The 25138-nt window shown below is 42.3% G+C and overlaps 1 protein-coding gene across 4 annotated transcripts in view; it reads left to right on the forward strand.

Annotated features, from left to right (window-relative positions):
* Positions 1–12200: 12200 nt before the first annotated feature.
* Positions 12201–25138, forward strand: part of APPL2 (adaptor protein, phosphotyrosine interacting with PH domain and leucine zipper 2) — a 52363-nt gene continuing 39425 nt past the window's right edge. The window contains exons 1-3 of one of the 4 annotated variants that reach the window (XM_055574899.1): positions 12201–12480; positions 20467–20565; positions 23874–23930. In XM_055574899.1, coding sequence (XP_055430874.1) covers positions 12427–12480; positions 20467–20565; positions 23874–23930 — 210 coding nt within the window. In that variant the 5' untranslated portion in view covers positions 12201–12426. The remainder of the gene's footprint in view (positions 12481–20466; positions 20566–23873; positions 23931–25138) is intronic. The other 3 variants (XM_055574896.1, XM_055574897.1, XM_055574900.1) reach the window with 3 other exon arrangements.

Genomic DNA, 25138 nt, shown 5'->3' on the forward strand with positions numbered 1-25138 from the left:
CAGTCAATCCTAAATGAAATCAACCCTGAATATTCATTGCAAGGACTGATGCTGAAGGACTGAAGCTCCAATACTTTGGCCACCTGATGGGAAGAACTGACTCATTGGAAAAGACTCTGATGCTGAAAAAGATTGAGGGCAGGAGGAGAAGGGGTTGACAGAGGGTGAGATGGTTGGATGGCATCACTGACACAATGGACATGAATTTGAGCAAATTCCAAGAGATAGTGAAGGACATAGAAGCCTGGCATGCTGCCATTCATAAGGTCGCAAAGAGTCAACCCACTGCCACTTCCAATGTGTCAGAGCTCAGCTAGGGTCATCATTTAAATGCAAAAAGTGTAGCGAGAGACTGAGGCAGTTAATGTGGTCTGTCTGGACTCTCATAGGCCCTGGAGATACCCAGACTATTCGACAGTGACTAGCACTTAACAGATGTGTGTGGAAATTATGACCTCTGCAGACTAAGAAGTCCAAGATCAAAGTGCTGGCCAATTCCTGGTGAGAACCCTCTTCCTGACTTGCAGACAATCGTCTTCTCACTGTGTCCTCACATGGTGGGGAAGGAATGACCTCTCTTTCTTCTTCTTGTAAAGCCACTAACCCCATCACAAGGGCCCCACCCCATCTCATCCAAGTCTAATGACCTCCCAAATGCCCCATTTCCAAATACCATCACATTGAGGGGTCAGGGCTTCAACATATAAATGAGTTGTTGTAGTTTACTTGCTAAATTATGTCTGACTTTTCTGTGACCCCCACGGACTGTAGCCCACCAGGCTCTTCTGTCCCTGGGATTTTCCTGGCAAGAATATTGAAGTGGGTTGCCATTTCCTTCTCCAGGGGATCTTCCTGATCCAGGGATCAAACCCATGTCTCCTGCATTGCAGGCAGATTCTTTACCACTGAGCCATCTTGGAAGCCCATATGAATGTGGGGAGTGCATAATTGTGTCCACAGTATGCCCCAAATGAGACTTCATCTCTTAAACATTTCTACAATTCTCTAAGTCATAAATAACTCCTGAAAGTGAAACTGGTCCAACTTCCCAAAATATTTGTTTTTTAGCCATGATTAAGTGTGAAACATTTTATCTCAGCTGGGAGAACATCAGGGAAAAATCAGTTCTGTATGAGTCAAAGTTCTTTAATACAGAGGCTTTGTGACATTCCTCTTTCCTAAAGAACACTTAGAAATTACACGAGGGCAGAAGGTCACAGAGAAGTGAAAGGAGGATGGAAAATAGGCCTATGTCATCTAGAACTCAAGCATCCAAACAGTTCTGTTCTCTTGCTCATTAGCCTGAGCTCAGATCTGGAACCAATTGCACAGCAAATGAGACACACACAGGTTTGATTACAAGGAAATACCTCTAATTTGTTTATTTTGGCTGTGCAGAATGCAGGATCTTGGTTCCCTGAACAGGGATAGAACCCATGCCCCCTGCAGTGGAAGCACAGAGTCTTAACCACTGGACCACCAGGGAAGTCCCATAAATCTCTAGTTTGTGAGATAGAAACAATTAGGGGAGGGGACAAGATTAAAAACAGTAGTCAGCATTGAGTGATTTTCTTGAACTGGGGGAATTATCTCTGGAATAATTTAGTGAGATGGCCTGAGCTGGTGCAGGGGCCAAAAGGCTGATTTCATGTTCATTTCACATTGATCACTGCAGTGGTTGAAAAAAATGAAACAACTCTGGCAAGATCAAGCATCCATCTCTTGGTACCTGACAATGAAGCAGAGAAAGAGAATCCTGAGCAGAAGGTGGAAACAGAGAAAGTCTTAAAATATGTATGACTGATTTGGTTACCTCTTAGGAGGTGCTGGGGAAGAGGGAAGAAGTGAAATCACATTTCTTGAGAGCTCACTGGAATATGAGGTCTTAGAAGGAAGGAAGCTGGTCTGTCTTGTTCACTAGTTTGTTTCCAGCTCCCGGCATAGGTCCTGACATGCAGTAGACATTCACTGCTTGTTGAAGGAAAGACAGACATGGCATAGAGCAATCAGTGGCAACCAGTAACTATTTTGAAGAAATGAATCTATCAATGAATACCCACTGTATGCCAGGCACTGTGTCATTCTTTCATTCAATTTACAAATGTTTTACTGAGTGAGCTCCTATCATTTGCCAAGCACTCTGCTGGACACTGTGGATTCCAACAAGAAAAGAAGCAGTTCTTGCCCTCAAAGAGCTTACAGTCTATGGAATAGACTATGTCAATGACTATGTCGACGACACAGACCTACAAGCCATGGTGATGCAATATATAATGACCACAAGCTGTATATCAGAGCTCAGACAAGCATAGAAGAGGTCTTAAATCCTCCTGGAAGAACCAAGGCAATCCCCACAAAGGAGGCAGCCTTTGAACTGAGACTTAAAATGTGTAAAGGATCTCAGACATTTCAGGCAATGAGGACGGTGTGAGAGAAACTTGTTTACTACAAGAAGCTCATCCTTGGAGGAGAAAAAAATTCTGTGCAGCAAATAAGTGGGAGAATGGATAGAGAAAGGAAAGGAGAGGCTTCCAGCTACTCATAAAAGGTCCAGATTTTCATTTAAAACAGCTTGAACTCACCATACAGAAAATAGAAATCAAGTTCGGCTTCATGGGCATGTAGCTGGTACAGTCCCACGGGACTTCATGCTTGGTTGGGCCCCATCCTTGGATTAATGCTCTGCTGCCAGCTGTTCTGAAATTCTCAATGATTTAATCTTTTTTCTTATTTATTTATTTAATTGAAGTACAGTTTTTGATGTACAGTGTTACTTAAATTATCCTCATGTTTAGTTGTGTCCGACTCTTTGTGATCCCATAGGCTGTAGCCTACCAGACTCCTCTGCCCATGGAATTTTCTAGACAAGAATACTGGAGTGGGTTGCCATTTCCTACTCCAGAGATCTTCCCAACCCAGAGACTGAACCTTCATCTCCTGCATTGGCAGACAGACTCTTTACCACTAGCATGGATTATACAGTGATTCACAATTTTTACAGGTTCATGGTTATTATGAAATATTGGTTATATTTCCTGTGTTGTAACTTACTTTTTCTAAATTTCTTTTTCAAAAAAATTAATTGATTTATTTTAATTGGAAGATAATTACTTTCCTTGTAGCTTACTTTATACATAGTAGTTTGTAACTCTCAACACCCCTCCCACCCTTATGTTGCCCCTCCTACCTTCCCTCTCCCCACTGGTAACCACTAGTTTGTTCTCTCTGTCAGTCTCTTTTCTGTTATATTTGCTAGTGTGTTGTATTTTTTAGATTCCACATATATGTGATATATATGGTATCATGGTATTTGTCTTTCTCTGTCTTACCCTCTAAGTTGACCCATGTTGTTGCAAATGGCAAAAGTTCATTCTTTTTTATGGCTGAGTAGTATTCCATTTGGAGAAGGCAATGGCAGCCCACTCCAGTACTCTTGCCTGGAAAATCCCATGGACAGAGGAGCCTGGTAGGCTGCAGTCCATGGGGTCGCTAAGAGTCAGACACGACTGAGCGACTTCACTTTCACTTTTCACTTTCATGCATTGGAGAAGGAAATGGCAACCCACTCCAGTGTTCTTGCCTGGAGAATCCCAGGGATGGGGGAGCCTGGTGAGCTGCCGTCTATGGGGTCACACAGAGTCGGCCATGACTGAAGCGACTTAGCAGCAGTATTCCATTGTGTATATATGCACATATATCACATCTTTATCCCTTCACCTGTTGATGGAAATAGCTCTATCTCTGAACTTGTATTTTGTAAGTGAAGTCCAATAAGACAGTGGTGTGTACACACAAGCAGAGGAGGTCTATGCCATGTGTACTTCTGCATTATCTTGCTGCTTCACCCACATGTAGTCTTCACTGATGCTCCATGAGCACAAAATTAAAGTCGCATACTATAGCCCCCTAGGCATTCTTAGCCCCTCAAAGCAAGAACAAGGTAAGCATATTATGAAAGGCACCAGCTCCCCCTAAGTGTTGATAGACCATGTGCATTTTAAGAAGTGAGATAAAACAGTTGGGCTAGTTTTGTTCTGTGGGCTATAAATACAAATTATATCACTTCAGTGATTCCTCATATGACTTAAACACTCATATTTCCATTTAAAACTGGCATGCGCAGATGAACAGTAAAGCTCATGCTAACCATTTCTCATTCAAAATTTTCTTTTCTTAGAACATTGTGGCAAATAAAAATACCATGACATGTTGAAAAAGAGATGACCAAAAACGGGAGAACTTTATATTTTAGTAAATTGAATGGCACTCTCCCCTTGCTTTCTCAATATTTTGCGCCAGGTCCCATAAGCTGTGTAGCTGGCCTTGATGGGGAACCGTTAAAAAATCTTGACCAGGGAAGAAAGACACAAGACAAGTTATTTTTTCTCTAGAAAAATAACTCTCAGCAGAGTGGGGAAGTTAATATAGAAGAAGGTACAACAAAAAGAAAGAACACCTATTATTACCGTCATACAGATGAAGGCTGGTGAGTCCTGTGCCAGGGCAGTGGAGGGGGATGGAGAGAAAGTGATAGATGTGAGAGGAACTTGTAGGCAGAGTTCAAGGGCTGGGTGAGTCATTCCACTGGGGGAGGGGAAGATAGCTCAACTCCAGACTCCTGGCTTCAGCTACTGGGTGAAATTATTCACTGAGACGTGGAATAGAAGACAGTAGGGATGGTGAGGGAGGAGGGATAGGTTGAAGGCTGAGTTTGGTCTGGGAGAGGGGGTAGACTCCTTATGCCTGAATTTATGCAGTACTTCCTCTGTCTTCCGGTAACTAACCCCATTTCCTCCCGCATCGAGGGTGTGGTCCTGACCTGGGCCAAGCCCCTTGTGTCTTATGGTAGCATGTGCGTACACAGCCACAGTTAGTGATCCAAGGAGTGGATAGGTAGGGGTCCTAAAGCAGGATTACCAGAGTCCTTAACTAACTAAAGATGGGAGACGTCCCTTTGCTCTTCAGTGCCAGAGATGAGCCTGCAGCTGCCAGCAGACATGATTCTAGAGCCTGAGACTCAGGGCTGAGAGAGGGAAGCCCACATGGAGAGGATGACTGGTGGAGAGGCAGCCCTGAGGATTTTGAGTTTCTCCTTCCAACAGTTTCCAGCTTCATGACTGCCCTTCCTGGTTAGACAGTCTCAGAAATCCTGCCTTCCCTCATGCCCCTCCACTTTCCCCCCGCTGTTTATATTTTCCTTAAGCTAATCAGAGTTAGAGTTCTGCCGTGTGTGACTGAAAGAGTCCTATTTAAAACAGTACAGGTGGCCAGGTGCCCATGGAAACAGGCTTTGTAGATACTATCATTCCCATACCGTAGAGAAGTGATCTGAGTCTCAGAAGGTTTGAAAAACTTGAATAACTTGTCTCAAAGTTTCACAGCTAGTAAACCACGATGCCAGGGGTTGAATACAGGTCTAACTGCAAAGTCAGATATCTTTTTATAATGCCACACTTTTCTCATAATCTGTTCGTTATTTTTAGCATTCTTTTCTATAAATATGGGGCTTCAACTTTAGGGATGGTCTTCCTACTGAACATCCAAGTTTCTTGCTTGATAACCAAATGCTATGAGGACCAGACAGTGGTTTCTCTGGAGCATTGCCCAGGCTCTGACTATTCCAATTTAAAAGTCACTGCTAACAGAGATCCAAGTTGTTAATTTTGCAGAAGTTTAAAGTCAGTGACCTTATGACCAAGACACTATTTTCTGAAACAGTTTTGTTTTATGAGTTCAAATGGAAAGTCAAGTCTTTAATCTTCAGCAAGGAGGTGATGATAAACTGAGCCCATGGCATTAGAACTTGAGAATATCTCTCTGGGAGTTTTCTCAAGCCTGCTTCTCTGTTCATGTCACGTACTCTTCTTGTTTTAAAAATTAAAGTATAGTTAATTTATAATGCTGTGTTAGTTTCAGGTATACAGAAAAGTGATTCAGGATACATACATACAATCAGGTTCTTTTTAATATGGGTTATTATAAGATATCGAATATACAGTAGGTCCTTGTTTATCTATTTTATATATAGTAGTGTATATCTGTGGAGAAGGAAATGACAACCCACTCCAGTATTCTTGCCTGAAGAATCCCAGGGACAGAGGAGCCTGGTGGGCTGCCATCTATGGGGTCGCACAGAGTTGGACACAACTGAAGTGACTTAGCAGCAGCAGCAGTGTATATCTGTTAATCTCAAACTCCTAATTTATCCCTCCCCTTTTCCTTTTGGTAACCATAAGTTTGTTTTCTATCTGTGAGTCTATTTCTGTTTTATAAATAAGTTTATTTGTATAATTTTTTAGACTCCATATACAAGTGATAGCATATGTTTGCTTTGTCAAACATACTTCACCATGTATGATAATCTCTAGGTCCATCCATGTCACTGTAAATGGCATTATTTCATTCTTTTTTATGGCTGAGTAATATTCCATTCCTAAAGGAAATCAGTCCTGAATATTCATTCATTGAAAGGACTGATGTTGCAGCTGAAGCTGCAATACTTTGGCCACCTGACTCATGGGAAAAGACTCTGATGTTGGGAAAGATTGAAGGCAGGAGGAGAAGGGGACGACAGAGGAGGAGATGGTTGGATGGCATTATTGACTAAATGGACATGAGTTTGAGCGAGCTCCGGGGGTTGGTGATGGATAGGGAAGCCTGGTGCGCTGCAGTCCAAGGGATCACAAAGAGTCAGACATGACTGAGTGACTGAACTGAACTGAATATTCCACTGGGGCTTCCCTGGTGGCTCAGATGGTAAAGATTCTGCAATGTGGGAGACCAGGGTTCAATCCCTGGGTTGGGAAGATCACCTGGAGAAGGGAATGGCTACCCACTCCAGTATTCTTGCCTGGAGAATCCCATGGACAGAGGAGTCTGGTGAGCTACAGTCCATGGGGTTGCAAAGAGCTGGACACGACTGAGCTAACTCTTTCACTACTTTTCAATATTCCATTGCGTATATTTACCACATCTTCTTTATCTGTTTATCTGTTGATGAACATTTAGGTTGCCTCCATGTCTTGGCTATTGTAAATAGTGCTGCTATGAACATTGGCTGGAAAATCCCAAGGACGGAGGAGCCTGGTGGGGTCGCTAAGAGTCGAACATGACTGAGTTGACTTCACTTTCACTTTTCACTTTCAAGCATTGAAGAAGGAAATGGCAACCCACTCCAGTGTTCTTGCCTGGAGAATCCCAGGGATGGGGGAGTATGATGGGCTGCCATCTATGGGGTCGCACAGAGTCGGACATGACTGAAGCGCCTTAGCAGCAGCAGCATGAACACTGGGGTATATGTATCTTTTTGAATTAAAGTTTTGTCTTTTCCAGGTATAGGCCCAGGATTGGGATTACTGGATCATACGGGAACTCTATTTCTAGTTTTTAAAGAAATTGTCACAGTGTTTTCCCTAGTGGCAGCACCAAGTTACATTCCCACCAGCACTGTAGGAGGGTTCCCTTTTCTCCACACCCTCTCCAGCATTTATTATTTGCAGACTTTTTGATGATGGCCATTCTGACTGGTGTGACGTGGCACATATTCCTCTTTACAGAATTTTTTCCCCTTTTATTCAAAGTAACCTAAATGCAACCCAGAGATAATCATCAATTAACTCATTCTAGGAAACTATAGCAGAAATCACTGTCCCCAAATTATTACTCCCCTTTCTTTTTTCTCAATGATTGAATAGTATACCATAATACCACATTTCGTTTATCCATTAATAGTTTTTTTAATAAATTTTTTTAAATTGACATTTTTGTCTGTGCTGGGTCTTTGTTGCTGCATGGGCTTTTCTCTAGTTGCAGTGAGGGGGGCTACTCTCTAGTTGTGATGTGCAGGCTTCCTAAATTGTCAAGTGACTCCTCTTGTTGCAGAGCATGGGCTCCAGGGTATGCAGGCGTCAGCAGTTGCGGCTCCTAGGTTCTAGAGCACAGGCTCAATAATTGCGGTGCGTGGACTTATTTGTTCAACAGCATGTGAGATCTTCCTGGACCAGGGATTGAACCCATGTCTCCTGCATTGACAGGTGGATTCTTTACCACTGAGCCACCAGGGAAGCCCTATCTATCGATAGTTGATAAACATTTGGGTTGTTTCCCACTTCTTGGCTATTATGAATAATGCTACCCTGAACATTCATGTATAAGCTTTGGTGCAGACGTATCTTTTCAATTCTCTTGTGTTTACACTAGGAAGGAGTTGCTGGGTCATTTGATAACTTTATGTTTAATATTTTGAAAAGCTGCCAAACTATTTTCCACAGTGCTATGCCATTTTACATCCCCACCAGCAGTATATAAAGAGAGTCTTTGGTTTTAGCTGGGCATACTAAGCCTGGGAAAAGGTCAATTTTCTAGCTTCCCACATATCTATGTGTGGCCATAAGAGTAAGTTCTGGCTTAGGTGATGGAACCTAAGAATAAGCAGTATGTGCACTTTCTGGTGGAAGCATGTCCCCTGCTGCTTTATGCAACCTGCTGGTTTGGAAGGTAGACTTAATGACCAGAATGCCAGCAGCCATCTTGGGCCATGGAGTGACTCTGGGAAGGGAAGCCGGAGGACTGGATAGAAGGAATCAGTGATGGATACTGAGGAAGGCCATGCCACCACCTCTAGACTTCTTAAGTACTTAAGAGAAATAAAGTTCTATGGTGTTTGACACCATAATCTTTTTCTAATTAGTTGCAGCCATATTTAACCCTACTGATACCTCACTGAGCAAATTTTCATTGAAAGCCAATTATAAACCAAGTCCTGAGCGTGGTGTTGAAGAAATAAAGATGTGTGAAGTAAGGCCTGAGAAAATAAAAGCAATCAGAAAAGAGCTCCTCCATCTTTCTCCATTTAATCTACCAACCTACTGTCTTATCTATCAACCTGAATGCTCTATCCCTGCTTCTATTCCCCCCATGTGTGACTAGGTTCCCACTCCTTTTCGTCTGCTCAAGGATTGTGTTCCTGCAATTATCTCTCCTCCCTTCTGTATCTTCCGTTTCCCCCGTTCCACTGGTTCATCCTCATCAGTGTACAAATAATCTAAGAAATACAGTCTTCTCATCCCTCAGTTTCTCCCAGACCTTTATGTTTTCTTTAAGCAAACAGGACTTAGGTTTCTGTCAGTTGCAACTGAGAAAGTCCTGACTAATACAGGACACATAGATAGTTGCCTATAGAAACAACACTGTACTTTTCCCCATTGGTCTTCAATGGGTAAAAAGATTGTAGCTCCGTAGAGTTCAGCTGTCTCTCCTCAGAGGACATGGCAACTCTAAGTTGTCCATTTCTCTACTTCCTGTCAGCAACCTCACAGCTGTCCAGGGATTTCAGATACATCTGGGTGGATGTTTGCAGTCTACTCTCACAAGAGGTTAATAGGGGCAGATACTTATAACGAAAAATGTCTCTTGTTTACATAAAAACTCCTCTAACATAGTTTTGTACAGATTAATTATTGAAGAGGAGAATCCTTGGCTTCAGAATTTAAATGAGAATCACAAAGAAGATAGTAAAATAAGTGGGAGACACAGTGCTTAGCATTGAGCAGCCTATATTTATTACATGAATGAATAATTGGATAAATTAATGAAATTAATTAAACATTTACAAATGTTTTGTATTCCCAGGTTGGTTTTATAACTTAGTTGTTTTGAATTTGGGATGCATTTTCCCACAGAAACAATTTTATAAATGGTACTTAAGTGCCAAGAAATCCCACTAAGGCTCTTTAGCCCATAATGTAGCAATAAAACATAGAAAAGTAATGGCATCATGTAAGAACACAGTTTAAACAACTTTGAATACTGGTGTTTCAGGAAGAGTAACTTCAATCAGGAGATGAGGGGTGCATGAAAAATGTTGTGGCAATTCCCAATGGGACTTTTGAGACCTTTCAAGTATTCTGTTCCCTTTTTACATCTATTTCAAATAAAGATACATGCAATATCTCTCCCTTGATACAGTCTTGTACTATTCTTATCTTCAGAAGGACTTTTTAGTGTTTGTTTGGTAGGCAGTTAACAACTGTTGTGTTTCCAATTGAATGGAAGGGTAGAAACAAAGCAAGATGGAAGGTTGAGGGAAATTCCTCTTAATTGGAAAGGAGTTGGAAGAAATGAGTGTGCTATAAATAGCAAACTTGTATTTGTTATTATGTGTCTCAGTATTTAAAATAGAGGGAAGGTGATACAGAGAGACTCACTATTTATAGACAGAATAAGACCTGCATATAGAAAGAAAAGGCCCTACGGAGTAAGTCAAGCTGGATGACAATCAAGTCACATCCGATGACAGTCAAGACTCAGAGGAGGTAGCAATCTTTGGTGCTAGGAAGGGAGAAGAAAGTGGTTGAGTCTGACCTTGTGGAAAAGGATTTCAGTCACAAAAGAGTTGGGAGAGGGTATGAGGTGCAATTAACTGAATGATGTGCATGAGGGCTAAGGAGCTTTAGTCGTGTCTGACTCTTTGCCACCCTATGTACTGCATCCTGCCAGGCTCCTCTGTCCATGGGATTCTCCAGGAAAGAACACTGGAGTGGGTTGCCATGCCCTACCTGTAGGGAATCTTCCAGACCCGTGAATCCAACCAACATCTCTTAAACCTCCTGCATTGGCAGCTGGTTTCTTTACCACTAGCGCTGAATGATACTTGATAGAAAATACAGGAAAAGGAAGAAACATGGTATGAGCGTGATTCTACCCAACAAGAAGAAAGAATATGGTGGGGAAAGGATGGTGCATGATTTCCCCATGGAGCCTACACCATGGCTCAGGAAAAGGTTAGTGCTGTCTAGAGCCAGACGGAATAATGGCCTTGGAGTTTTCAAGTGATCAGGCAGAACATCACTGGCTTTTCAGAGGTGTTTGCAATTCAGACTGTGCCTTAATATACCTAGGTTTTTCTATAAAACACAGAATTTGTATTTTTTTAAAAATCATATTCTGCTTGCCTTTTTTGTTTGTTGGTTTGGTTTTGGTGTTTTTGTTTTTGGTGATATGTCCTATTACAAAAAATCTTAGATTCCTAAAGAAGGAGATTCTGAAACCCTTGCCTTTGGTATAAGAAGATACCAAGTTTCATTTGCCAGTATTCACCATCGCCTCCTCTTCCCTCTTTCTCTTTTTCCTCTAGCTTCCATTAACTGACTCTGACCAAATCATTCTTGCTGCTGCTGCTGCTAAGTGGCTTCAGTCGTGTCCGACTCTGTGCGACCCCAGAAACGGCAGCCCACCAGGCTCCGCCGTCCCTGGGATTCTCCAGGCAAGAATACTGGAGTGGGTTGCCATTTCCTTCTCCAATGCATGAAAGTGAAAAGTGAAAATGAAGTCGCTCAGTCGTGTCCGACTCTTCGCGACCCCATGGACTGCAGCCTACCAGGCTCCTCCGTCCATGGGATTTTCCAGGCAAGAGTACTGGAGTGGGGTGCCATCGCCTTCTCCGAAACCATTCTTAGGGTCCCTTAAAAAAAATCTCTAAATGACAACACTGAACTAGATCATCTACCCTAAAAACTTTATTAGGACATTTTCCAAAATGATACAACATAGCAATTCACGAGGACGAGACCTAACCATATTAGCCAAATAGCTGTGGTTTTCCAAAAGGTTATTTCCAAATACCACAGATGATTCAGTTACCTTTTTTTTTTTTTTTTTTCCCTAGAACTAGCTGACCTCTCTGCTCTCAGAGCTGTCCCGAGGGCACTGAGATTTTTCTAGAAAAAGTGGTACGGGGAGCTTAAGATTTTCACACAGCATTGCACAGATTTTCAAAACCTATCGGCTCTTAATCTCCTTTACTCAAAAAGTCTGGGTACCACAAGCAGATAAAACCTTATCTTTGCGCTCTTGTGACTCAGCTGGTAAAAAATCTGCCTGCAACGCGAGACCTGGGTTTGCTCCCTGGGTTGGGACGATCCCCTGGAGAAGGCAAAGGCTACCCACTCCAGTGTTCTGGCCTGGAGAATTCCATGGAGTGAATAGTCCATGGGGTCGCAAAGAGTCAGACACGACTGAGCGACTTTCACTCACTTCTGCTCTTGAGTTCCCCCTCCTGGACTTTAGATGCATTCACAAGCTTAAACACTGGCCCCTTAACCACCAACCCTCACACACTTCTCTCTGGGAGCCCGGCGGGGTATGCGGTTTCCCGCGAGAGAAGGGCGCTGGCGGAAGCGGGGCCGCCACACTTCCGGTGGCCGTGTCGGGCGCTCGCCACACTTCCTGTTGTTCCTGCTCAGCTGAGGGCTGGGCTGAGAGGAGGGCCGGCGGGCGTACGGCGGCGGCCACTGGCCAGGCGTGGGCGCGCGCGGGGCCACCCAGGGCACAGAGCATACGCTCGTCGCCTGAGCCTGGAGCACCCTCGACTGCCGCGCCATCCGCTGTCCGTGCTTCCATCCGGCCCTCGGCTCTCCGCGCGGCACCATGCCCGCTGTGGACAAGCTCTTGCTAGAGGAGGCGTTGCAGGACAGCCCCCAGGTACCTCCCGCCGCCCGGGTCCCCCTCGCCCGAGGGCTTGAGGCCGAGGAGGCCCTTCCAGCCCCGGGGTGGAGGCGGGGAGTACGCCGGGCCACCTTGGGGGCAAGGAGGGGGCGGGTCCCGGCCCAATGTCCTGAACCCGGGATGCTCCGGAACATGGCATCCCTCAGGCAGAGCTGGAGACACCGGGAAAGCAACCCCCTGTCTTTGTGTCCCGACCCCTTTCCAAACTCAGCTGAAACCGGGGCTGCTTGGCCTACACCTGGGCTCCACCGCTTACTAGCCGAGTGCCCCGGGCAGATAGTGTTTTTCTGCCTCAGTTTCGTCATCTGTAAGATAGGGATAATAATTGTGCCTGCCTTCTAGAGTTGTTAGAATTAAAGAAATGCCTGTAAAGTTGTTAGCGAGTAATGTCTGGCACAGAATAAGAAGTCAGTCTTATTACTGCTGCTGATATGCTGGGACCTGGTGGATTTAGGGCCAGAGTGAGAGGCAGAGAGCCTCGACCTCTTTCCCAGCGGTGCCAGAGCTCCCCTTGGCCCTGTTTTCTCATTTGTGAAGAGGAAATTGTAATAATACAATACCTCTCTCATTTGTCGCACAGGGAAACTTCATTAGCACTCCCCAGATGAGATTCAAGTCCTTTGAGCTCTGCAGAAAGCTGGTGTGTAAATATAGTGAGTGCAGAATGACTTTAGTTCCTAAATCAGTACACCTTTCCCCAGGGAACCTTTGTTCACCTTCATTAACGTTTCCCCAGCTTCTTATTTACCCTAGTGGCTCTGCATCCTTGGGTTCCTTAAGTAAGGCTCTTTATTCCCTAGTATCTCAACTCTTAGAAAATGAGAGTAAGATTTTAAGAGTAAACTATTTTCCTCTCACAACTTCTCTTCCCTTTTTGCTGCCTTTCCATTTTCTTCTTAATGTAATTGGGCCTCCTGGAAATGATCCTTTGATGAACTTACCCATTCTACATCTCTCCATTTCAGACTTAGTAATCAAAGGACTCTGTGCTTAAAATCTTGTGCCCATTTCTTTGTGATCTTCCTTACATAGTCAAGAAATTGTAAGGAAGCTGTGAATTTCTTTTTTTTTTTTAATTGGCATCCTCAGGTCTGATTGACTTTTTCAAAGACTGCTTTGAAGTCTCTGTACTTCTGGCATTTTGATGGGACAAAAGCCCCTGGTAAAAGTCATTTTGTCCATCCTCAGACCTGTTATGTGAGATCTGAAGATAATAAAGTGGGATTTCTATCATTTTGAACAAGGATTTCCACTTGCTTTGTAGTTGGAGAAACTGAGGTGCAAAGATAACTTTGCTTTCCTAATGGAGCATTCTGATGGCTGAGCCAGATGAGAGAGGCTGCACTAACTGAATCTCAGTGTTGCCCTCACTGAGGAGTTAACATTTGGAATTTTTGGTTCTCACATCAGTGAATATGCACTAGTTCTGAGTGTTTTCAGGATGTACTCAGCTATGAGGCAGGCTAAAGAGGACTGGCAAGCAAGTTGGGACACCTGGGTCCTAATTGTGGCTCTAACATTAACTCATCATTTGATTTGGGTGAATTCCTCATCCCTGTCCTGTGACTGGGGCTTCCCAGTGATAAAAAACACATGTGCCAATGCAGGAGACACAAGAGGCCCGGTTCAAACCCTGAATCGGGAAGATCCCCTGAAGGAGGAAATGGCAACCCACTCCAGTATTCTTGCCTGGGAAATCCCATGGACAGAGCAGCCTAGTGGGCTACACTCCACGGAGTTGCAAAGAGTTGAACATGACCAAGCGACAGCAAGAGCCCAATAGTGTGACTGGCTCGGTTTTTCTCATCTGCAGAATGAGGAGCAGATGATCTTTAAGGGGCTTAAAGTTTTATCATGCTTGAGGAAGAAGAGGTATGGAGGCCTTGTCATTCGTCTTTAGGGTTCCTCTTTATGTGATGAATTTGTCATTGCTTTTGAGACGTGAGTGTCACTTACAAGGCTTCTTGGTGAGGTTTGAAAGGAAGCTAACTTCTAGGACGGTCTCTGATAACCATCAAAGCATAGTGTTCTTGTGTGGGGCCTGTGCCTAATGCAGCTTTCCTCCCAAGAGATTCATAGACTTCTAATTGAAAGGAATCTAATCCAACTCCTTCGTTTTATCTATAAAGAATAAAAACCATAGCAAACACCTGTATCATATATGCATTTTATGTGCCAGGCACTGTTCTCAATACTTTACATATATTAACTCATCTAATCCAACAATCTTTTGAAGTAGGTCCTCTATTAAAGTTACCAAGGAGCAGAGAAGTTAAATAATTTGCCCCCAAGATTATACATTATAGAGTGGAAGAACCAGGATTGGAACTCGGGCAGTCTGCCTATGTTGTTGAAGTTAGCCCAGCCACCTAGCACCTGGCTTTTCTGTCATCGGTGACGTAGAATATTTCACTAAAAGGAAGCGTTCTTAAGAAACCGTCTATTGTTTGTTTCCTCTTGTTTTATGTGGAGTATTTATGAGGGTTACTCCAGTAACCTGGTTGCATAGGATTCATTAATGAACACAGAAGCTTTTATGTTTAAACGCAGTGACCCAAGAGGAGCTGAATAACAGTTCACTGACCTTAGATACATCTGTTCACGTCCTTTTTTCTTTATAGTTCACAGCCCTGCACAACGTATTATAAGACTAGTTGATGAGTGTACATGTATTATTTCTGGTTCAGTTCAGTCACTCAGTCATGTCCAGCTCTTTGCAACCCCTTGGATGGCAGCATGCCAGGCTTCCCTGTCCATCACCAACTCCCAGAGCTTATTCACACTCATGTCAGTCGAGTCAGTGATGCCATCCAACCATCTCATCCTCTCATTCCATTCTCCTCCCGCCTTCAGTCTTTCCTAGCATCAGGGTCTTTCTAAGGAGTCAGTTCTTCCTATCAGGTGGCCAAAGTATTGGAGCTTCAGCATCAGTCCTTCCAGTGAATATTCAGGACTGATTTCCTTTAGGACTGATTAGTTTGATCTCCTTGCAGTCCAAGGGACTCTCAAGAGTCTTCTCCAACACCACAGTTCAAAAGCATCAATTCTTCGGCACTCAGCTTTCTTTATAGTCCAACCCTCACATCCATACACCACTACTGGAAAAATCATAGCCTTGACTAGATGGACCTTTGTTGGCAAAGTAATGTCTGCTTTTTAATATGCTGTCTAGGTTGGTCATAACTTTTCTTCCAAGGAGTGAGCGTCTTTTATTTTCATGGCTGCAGTCACCATTTGCAGTGATTTTGGAGCCCCCCAAATTAAGTATCTCCCTGTTTCCATTGTTTCCCCATCTATTTGCCATGAAGTGATAGGACCGGATACCATGATCTTCATTTTCTGAATGTTGAGTTTGAAGCCAACTTTTTCACTCTCCTTTTTCACTTTCATCAAGAGGCTCTTTAGTTCTTTGCTTTCTGCCATAAGGTTGGTGTCATCTGCATATCTGAGGTTATAGATATTTCTCTTGGCAATCTTGATTCCAACTTGTGCTTCATCCAGCCCAACATTTCAAATGATGTACTCTGCATATAAGTTAAATAAGCAGGGTGACAATATACAGCCTTGATGTCCTCCTTTCCCCATTTGGAACCAGTCTGTTGTTCCATGTCCAGTTGTAACCGTTGCTTCTTGACCTGCATACAGATTTCTCAGGAGGCAGGTAAGGTGGTCTGGTATTCCCATCTCTTCAAGAGTTTTCCACAGTTTGTTGTGATCCACACAATCAAAGCTTTGGCCTAGTCAATAAAGCAGAAGTTCCAGAAGATGTTTTTCTGGAACTCACTTGCTTTCTCAGTGATCCAACGGATGTTCACAATTTGATCTCTGCTATATGAGCAACAGAATGTTTTAGGGATTAAGATACTTGTCTCTGTTGCTGTTTGGGAGCCTCTGATTCTGGCTGTGCTGTGCTAAGTCACTTCAGTCATGTCTGCAACCTTATGGACTGTAGCCCGCCAGGCTCCTCTGTCCATGGAATTCTCCAGGCACGAATACTGGAGTGGGTTGCCATTCCATTCTGCAAGGGTTCTTCCTGACCCAGGGATTGAACTTGTGTCTCCTTTGTCTCCTACATTGGCAGGTGGGTTCTTTACCACTAGAGCCACCTGGGAAGTCCCCTGCTCCTGGCTAAGTGCTGGTAAATGCTGGAATGTAATGACAGATTAGAATGCCTGCCCTCTGTTGGTTCACAGTCTGTTCTGGGAGACAGACAAGGAGAGCAGCATTTCCTGCACTGTGTGAATACTACTGTGATAGGAACACAAATGCAACTTTGAGCTGCTGCAGCTTGCCCTTCTCTAGGCGCTATTCTTTTTCCTGTACGTGGTGTGCTTTTGAGATAAAGTGAAGCGCTGTTGCTTGCTGTTTTGTTATGATGTTTGTTTCCTTTGCAGTTGGCTCAACTGAAGCACAGACAGTTTAAAGACTAAGTTCTGAGATTATGCAGTGAGAGGTCCAGCTGGGAAACCAGGCCTTTTTTAACTCCGGCAAGATGCAGCAGAACATTGCCTAGTGGTTTTGTCTTCATTGTGGAAGACTTTTGTCCTGCTGTACTCTTTGTTTATAATACATTTTTATTTCAGTAGACTTGGTTCTACTGAGACATTTCTGTCCCTCTCCCATAATATGGGAATAAGAGTTTTGTTTTTACCTTAAATATATATATGTAGTATTTATACTTGTATATATTATATGTGATAAATATTGAAACATTTTAAATATATATAAAATATACACATATGTGTGTGTAAATTTTATAATCACAGCTATTGAAATTGTGCCATTATATAAGTAGATGCTGTTTTTAGGCGTGAAAAATGTTTAGGACTATTTTGTTAGATTACACTTGGTTTCTTTATTGTAAGATGGAAGGTAATGTGGAGCTAAGGCTGAGGTGTTTGGTTTTGTTCTTCTGTCCAGGCATACTCTTGAAAGTATAGAGTAGTAGAGAAAGGATGGAATTTAAATCTTGATCCAGCAGGTGACTCAACCTCTCTGAACTTGTGTTTCAGCACGTGTAAAATCAGAATAAAATACTTGCTTAATTCTTATGAAGAATAAGTAACATATGTAAAGTATCAATATCTCCACGCTTGCATGTTACAGTAACTCCATAAATGATTGCTGTTATTGTCCTTATAATTATATGCAACAGTGTCCTCTGGATTTTTTGGTAGACCTTTCCAGCAACTAGTGTACCTGTGACTGGTCCTATTCCTTCTTCATATCTCAGAACATTCCTGTTGTTCCATGTATAAGTTTAAACAGATGGCTGATAACTGTGGATATTAAAACAGTGTCTGAGATAGCTGGGTATTTTTTTTCAAGATGATCGTGGCCTCGTTCAGTTAGAAAGGGAAGATAGGAGTGTTTTTGTCAGTTTTAGTGAGTATCATGATAAACATGTTCAGGATATAAAGAAAAGATTTGTGATGTAGCTTTGGCTGCTATCACAGGTAAGAGCATGATAGTAGGATGACCAAAGAGAAGCCAGCTCCAGACGGCTGCATCCCGCCTCCAGACGGGATGGGGGGCTGTGGGCCAAGCGGCACACCCACTGACGAGACCCACCTTTGCTGGGTGATGGATGCAGACTCCTGTGGTGGAAACAACGTTGGCCATTGGTGCCAGCCAGACCTGGGTTTACATTGCAGCCCTGCTGCTTCCCAGTTGTGGGAGGTTTCTTAACCTTGATGAGCCTCAGTTTTATCATCTGTAAAATGCGTTAGTTTAACTGTGGTATCTAATGAAGTTGGTGGAAGGATTAGATGAAGTAGTATTTAGTGCTTGACACAGTGTCTGATACATAGGACGTACAGAGTAAATGGTAGTTTTTAGTTTTCTTTCTACTCTGTTTGTGGAGAATGTTTATACAAGCCCTCTCGTTTCATCCTACAGCTCATTTTCCATTCTGTTTTGTTCCTAAGAGTTTTAAAAACAGTAAGTAGGATTCAACTAAATGGATGGGAGTAGTACTTTAAAAAATTAAATAGCCTCGATCCAGTTGTATCACTCTTTTTCTTTCTCTTAGACATACTGTTATAGCAAAGAAAGGAACCCAAATCATAATAAACATTGAAGAACTCCTTCATCGTTGACACCATGAGTACCGAAAGGCTCTCTTCTATTAGCTGATGTTTATATCAGTAGTTAACTGTGTAGATAATGTTGCCGTAGTGTTGAAATGAAATCATACATGTGAAGCCAACGTGTAATAAGCGACTGACGTTCCTTATCTGCTTCATGATCACTATCCTCTGCTACCACTAGTGTTAGACACTGGCAGGCACCGTAAGGACTTTCTTTACTTCTAGAGTTACCTGCAAATTAGTGTTAGGGCCTGAATTTGGACCCAGGACTGACATGGTCCCAAGGGGATCGCAGAACCTTTGAGAGGGCCCAATAGAGTATAATCTTCTGGAGAACAGAGTTGGTTCTGATCACCACTGAATCGCAATTCCCATCCAATATTGGATGAAGGCTGAAGTATATATGTGAATGAATGACTCCAGAGTAATAGACTAGTCACTGTAGGTTCCGAAAACATCTTTTAGCGATCTTCTTTCTTCAAATAGTATATTTGAAAGAGATATAATAAAGAATTCTAAACCAATGTTTTTCATCTACTCATTGCCATCCAGTGATGGATTAAGAGATCCAGTGGGTCACAGCCATGATTTTTGTTTTATTTGTTCTGATCCTTCTGTTGATAGGAATTGGTACTGAAGAGAGTTCACTGGTTTCAGAGAAGGTATTTTTAGCCATAAAGACCTCAGGCAAAGCCAGGATAATATGTACTGCTGTGAAGTGCCCCAGAGTTTGTCAACAAAATCAAAGGTCAGACAATTCAAACGCCTGGATTTCTCTTCTAGTTTATTGGGGGATGCTTTGGGGTCAGTTATTGTTCTCTTGCCTGAGATAAGTTAGAAAAAGAAAGAAGGAATTGAAATTCCTTTGCAGGGAAACTATGCACCTTAATGGATTGTTCTTTGTAAGCTGCCCTGGAATCACCTTATTAAAGACATTTCTGTAGTTTACTCTCTGTTCGCTGCCTAGTGGGTTGTTTTCCGAAATAGAGATCCCATTGTCACTAATGTTTCCCATTGTGCTGGACATATTGACAGTAGTCCCTTGAACAGACATGGTCTCTTATGTGATGCCGTGATACTTCTTTAGACATCTTCCAATATATAAATATTTTCTTAGTGCTCAGCAGATCAGGCACTCTGCATGAAAATGATAGGAAATACCTTTCATCTAAGACATTGCTTAGCTGTTCTTGAAACCCTGAGTAGTCTTCCCAAAGGAATGGAGCTAGCGTTCCTAAGTTTCTATTTGAGTTTTGTGCCCAGAACTTCTGCTGGCATGCCCATAGTACACGAAATTTCCTGGCCATGAGTTTAAAAATGTGGTTGACTAGAATGTGACGTAAGACATGGCGATTGACTGTAGTGTCTTAAGCGGAAGGAATGACACACTCCTGCAAGACACTCAAGATTGCAGAAAACCAGACAGATGGTTAACTACTGTGATGATGCAGTGCTGGGTGACCACACCCCAGGTACACAGACAGGACTGACACTGAGTTCAAGTTATGGGCTTGAAGGGAGAGGCTGCCCTTTTTAACACTACTTTATTGGATGAACTTTACTGGCGCTTAGGTAGAGGCTAAAGTAGAGACAGATAATAGCCCTTGAGTCTTAACCCTTTAGAAATTGGCTTTCCTTCTCTGTTCCCAGTACTCGAACTGTATTCAGTTTGGCCTTGCACTGTAGTCTAAAGGATTAGAAAAGGAATTCTAAATTAAAGCTCCAGGAATCAACTTGTACCAGTATTAGCGATAAAATAATAAAGCCAGAGAACAGGCATCTTCCCTTCCCAGTTCTGTGTGTGTATATGTATTTGTTTTACTTCTTTTGTAACTTTTCCACTTAGAAATAATATTTGCCTCTTTTCTTGCAGACTCGCTCTTTACTGAGTGTGTTTGAGGAAGATGCTGGCACTCTCACAGATTATACCAACCAGCTGCTTCAAGCGATGCAGCGCGTCTATGGAGCCCAGGTATCCTCATGCCCACTCACCTGGAGAGGAACAGAGTAGGAGCCTTCTGCCCTCACCTTGAACTTCTCTCAGAAGGTCGAGAGATTTGAGTCAGAACACCCCCCTTTAAATTTTTGAAATAAAATCACAATTGTTTTTCTCTTCTCTTCATCTCAAAAAACTAAGGACAGTTTGCTTTCATAGCCTAAGAAAGAGGGTAATTTTCTTGTAACTAGTAGAACCAGTAGAAAGGTACCACATCACTGCTTTTTAATAAAAAAAAAAAAGGAATGCACTCCCAAAGGGAAACATTTGAGTCTCCTCTTCCTACTTGTGAATGAGTGGGTTCAGCATTCTGAGGCATGGCTCTTTTCTTTCTCATAAATATCAGTCTTAGATGTCAGTGCAGGCGCATAGAGATGTTTTTTCAAGTGCTTCCTCTGAAAAGATTTGAGTCACAGTTCTAGAACAGTTGGGTGGTTCTTTGTTTTGAGGAACAAGTATCTTTGTCTTGCAAAACCATGGAAAATAAATTGCTGAGTAGCAAAAGTGAATCTTTTTAAGATCAAGAATTGCCTATGTATGTTACTTGCTAGGATAAAACTTGAGAGTTACTTAAAAATAAAATTTGTTACCTTACACATCAAAATATTATGGCAACCGGTTTAGGAATTCCTTGCTGACTTAAATCTGTCTGTGTTACTGTTTCTTTTTCTCACCTATGATCTCTAAATAAATACCACATTCAGTGTATAATAGTATATATTAGTAGTCATGTGTAGTCATTTATTATTACATACTTACTCTTCATATATAATCACTTATTATCATTGTTTTATTAATCATTCATTCATATCATATATGGGAAAAATATTCAGTCCTTGCCATTAGGGAGCTTACAGCTGGGTTGAGAGACAAAACAGTTAGCAAAGAGTGTAGAGGTGCTGGGAGAGAAAGGGTGCCTAACCCGGAGGATTGTGCTGGACACACGAAAGGAGGACGATTGTGACGGTTGAAATGTATTGACTACTTCTTAAGGTCCAGGCACGGTTTCAGAGGCTTTTACCTGTAATCATTTCATTTAAATTCACTCACAACTCTGTGAGGTGAGTGTTGTTACTGTTTTCTTCATTTTCTAGGTCAGGAGATTTAAGGATTCTGATGATGAGTGACTTCCCAAGTCCACCCTGTTAATACATGGCAGAGCAAGTCAGCCTGAAGCCAAAGCCCAGACTCTTAACTACTACACATAAGAGTGGTAGCCTGAGCTAGGGCAGTGGCAGTGGCAACAGGAAGAGGCAGATTGGTGATTGACTGAATGTGAAGGGGTCAGGTCAGTGAAGAATGAATCAAAAATGAGGCCCAGGTCTCTGACTTGAACGACAGGGTGCATAGTTGGGAGAGCACAGGAAGAGGAGCTGGATGTTTGTGGGGGTATGTGTGAGTGTGTGTGTGGATATGTGTGTGTGACAGTGACAGGAATGGCAGAGATGCCAATCTTAATTCTTGAAAGGCTGAGGTGTCATGGACATCAAAGTGAGGAAAGAGATCATGTTGAAAGTTCAGATCCAGAGTTCAGGCTAGAGATAGAGATTTGCAAACTACTATGTTATAAAAGTGTTACTTATTAATTGGAACTAATTTTAGTGACCAAAAGAATCTAATAGTTATTTGTGGTTTTGTTTCTGAGGTAAAGCACTCAGAAACTAGGAGACCTACTTCGTCAGTTTTTCAAAAACCCTATTTATTTCGATTACATTTTTTGTATTTTTTTTCCTGAATATTCAAAATTTAAGAGAATAGAAAATTTTTTTACTGAAATTTGCTTGCTCTTCAGGAATTTGAATATTGTTGTCAAATGATTGGTTTCCTGTTTAAGGTTTGAGAGTCCCAAGACTTAAGGGACTACAACTCCGCCACTCCCAAGAGTCTCTGCTCTGCCTCTCCGTGTCTGTCAGAATCATTTACTTGGAGATGTCCAGACACTCTCTTATGTGTTTTTTTTTTTTTTCTTTTGAGCCCAGAAAACTGCATTTTGCCAAAATTAAGTGGATCTTGCATTCCAAAAGCCTGTAACCAGCTCTCAGTTCACACCACGTGATCATCACATGGGCTTTTGTGCTGGCAGAAACCCTTCCTTCTGCCTCGGCGTTTCCTGTGGCAGAAGCTTAGCAGGAACGTCTGGCTAATGCTGCCAGCTCAGGGACGGATTCTGGCAGTGTCAGGTGGCACTCAGAGTGGCTGAGGTCAGGGCTAGTTGGGTCAGGGCTAGTTGTTTTTCAGGTTTATTTGAACGTGTTTTGTTTCTTTTTAATTAAAAAGAAAACTTTTCTAACTCCTCTTTGACCCCTTTGTTTATGTCCATGTATGTGGTTGGGAAGAAAGAGAGAAAGAAAGGGAGGGAGAAAGAGAAAGAGGTGCCAATATTTTCACTCAGTGTTTCCCCTTAGGTTATGTTTTCTTGGTTTTATTTAACATTCTTCCTTAAATATTTCACACCTAGACCTGTTAAATTATATTAATAGAGTTTTGTAATTTCATTTTAAAATACAGGTGCTTAGCAAGATGTTTTTCATTATTACATTTTTTAAACCAGGTTAATGCTGTTAATAAATGATAAATGTTCATAAAAGATATTTTAAATCAAGCCGCATGGTTATTTTCTGGATTCTGATACAGTGAACTTGACCATTTGGGCCTTAGTTTTAGAAAGAGGAAGAGTGAAAAAAAACTAGAGGAAAGTTCTGTGAGCAGTTTTGCTGATATTGGCTGGTTTGGGGAAAGTCTGTAATTTTATCTGTCTTAAGCAGTAGAATGAAGCTGTGGGCTCTAAGCTGTTTTCAGCATTTTGCAGCAGTGCCTGGATGGCCTGTTGCTTCCTAAGTGTCAGACACGCCATTGCACACACAGGAGCTGCGTACTCCATCGTGGGTCATCTGAATGAAAGAATTCGTCTCCTGCAGCAGAGATGGTGTACATACTTAGAAATCTCTGCTGTCTTTCAGACTATTGACTAAGGAAGTTTAAAACTTACGTAGTGTTTAAATATATGCATGAGTATACATATTCAGTAAAAATCTGCCCAAGTTTTGCATTTAATATATTTGTTTTGATTTTGTATATCTGCTGTACTTTTGTTTCTTTCCTAGAAAGGTTAAGGTTTTTAAAAAATCTTTAAAAAATGGATTTATTAGGATCTGGAAAGTTTACTTTGGTAATACAACTTCTCTCAGACACTGTACTGAGGAAACAGGGGAAGGTCAAATGATGTTCCTAGCAGTGTTAGTGAAACCTGGCATCTTCTAGAACCTGTCTTTCTCCTCCAACAGATGACAAGCCTCTGTAGTTGGTGCCTTCAGTCTGGATGGATTTCGTCGTTTGTTCTGGTGTGTTTTTGTGTTTTTTTTTTTTTTTAATTACGTTTTGGATGGAATTTTTTGACGTGAGAACCATGGTTCAGGCTCTTTCCCTTTCCTTCAGCAAAACTGGCTTGCTTAAACATGGTCTCATCTCTGCAGCTGTTCCTTTTTTAACTTTTTTCGTTAAATTTTTTTCTACAACTTTAAAACACACCCTGCAGCATATGGGATCTTAATTCCCCGAACAGGGATCGAACCCATACCCCTTGCATTGGAAGGTCGAGTCTTAACCGCTGGACCACCAGGAACGTCCCTTTGCAGCTGTTCTTAAACAGACCTTTTGAAGTGCAGAACTCCTGATCCTAAAATGTAAAAGTCCACACTGGAGTTGGGAATCCTATCTTTTCAAATTGGGCTTAGACAGCGGGAGGGGATAGGAGTAAAGTACTTTGCAAGATATGCGTACATTTGTTATTATAAAGAGGAAAATACTTTTCTTAGAAATGATGAGATATAAATATAGATATCAAGCTAAATAAGTCAGTGTTCCTCTTGGGAAACAGAGTAGTGGGCATCCGGGAGTGTGAGCTTGTAATGGGGGAGAGAGACGGATTTGGAAGGCACAGAGGATCAGAACTGTGTATTTTAATAATAAAAATAGTATGAGACACATAAATGTACCACACACTTGGTGAGACACCTCTTGTGTATAATTTCATTTAGCTTTCACAGTAAAGGAGAGGTGTTCTTATAGTAGGTGTTTACAGGCAGGGAAACTAAGAGAGCTTATGCAGCTGGCCTGTGATCATACAGCTGATGAGAGTCAGGATCAGAATTTGAACTCAGGTCTTTGACTCTAAAACTTTACTGCACTCTCACTCTACACCGCCACACTGTACTCTCTTGACATACTGGTCTCTGGAAATGTCAGCTGAGGCTAAGGAAGTGGGAGTCTTCAGCAGTTGTTCTTGTCATCACAGAACAACCCTGCTTAGCAGCCTAGCAGCTTTGTAGTGTGTTAAAGATGGGAGCCAGCTCCTTTTTGTGTCCCAGGGAAACTGCCCTTGTTTAATTGGGTTTTATTCATAATGGTTTCAATCAGTGCATTTTAACAGCTCTCAAAAACAGTCACATTGAGGTTCGTATGACAGGGACAGAGGAATATGTGTAGCTCAAGGCTGAGGTACGGGAGCAGAGAGCCCCTGAGTGGTTCCTGGAAGCAGCCTCAGAGACCT

Source organism: Bubalus kerabau, chromosome 1, assembly GCF_029407905.1.
Source record: "Bubalus kerabau isolate K-KA32 ecotype Philippines breed swamp buffalo chromosome 1, PCC_UOA_SB_1v2, whole genome shotgun sequence".
NCBI classification, from domain to species: domain Eukaryota; kingdom Metazoa; phylum Chordata; class Mammalia; order Artiodactyla; family Bovidae; genus Bubalus; species Bubalus kerabau.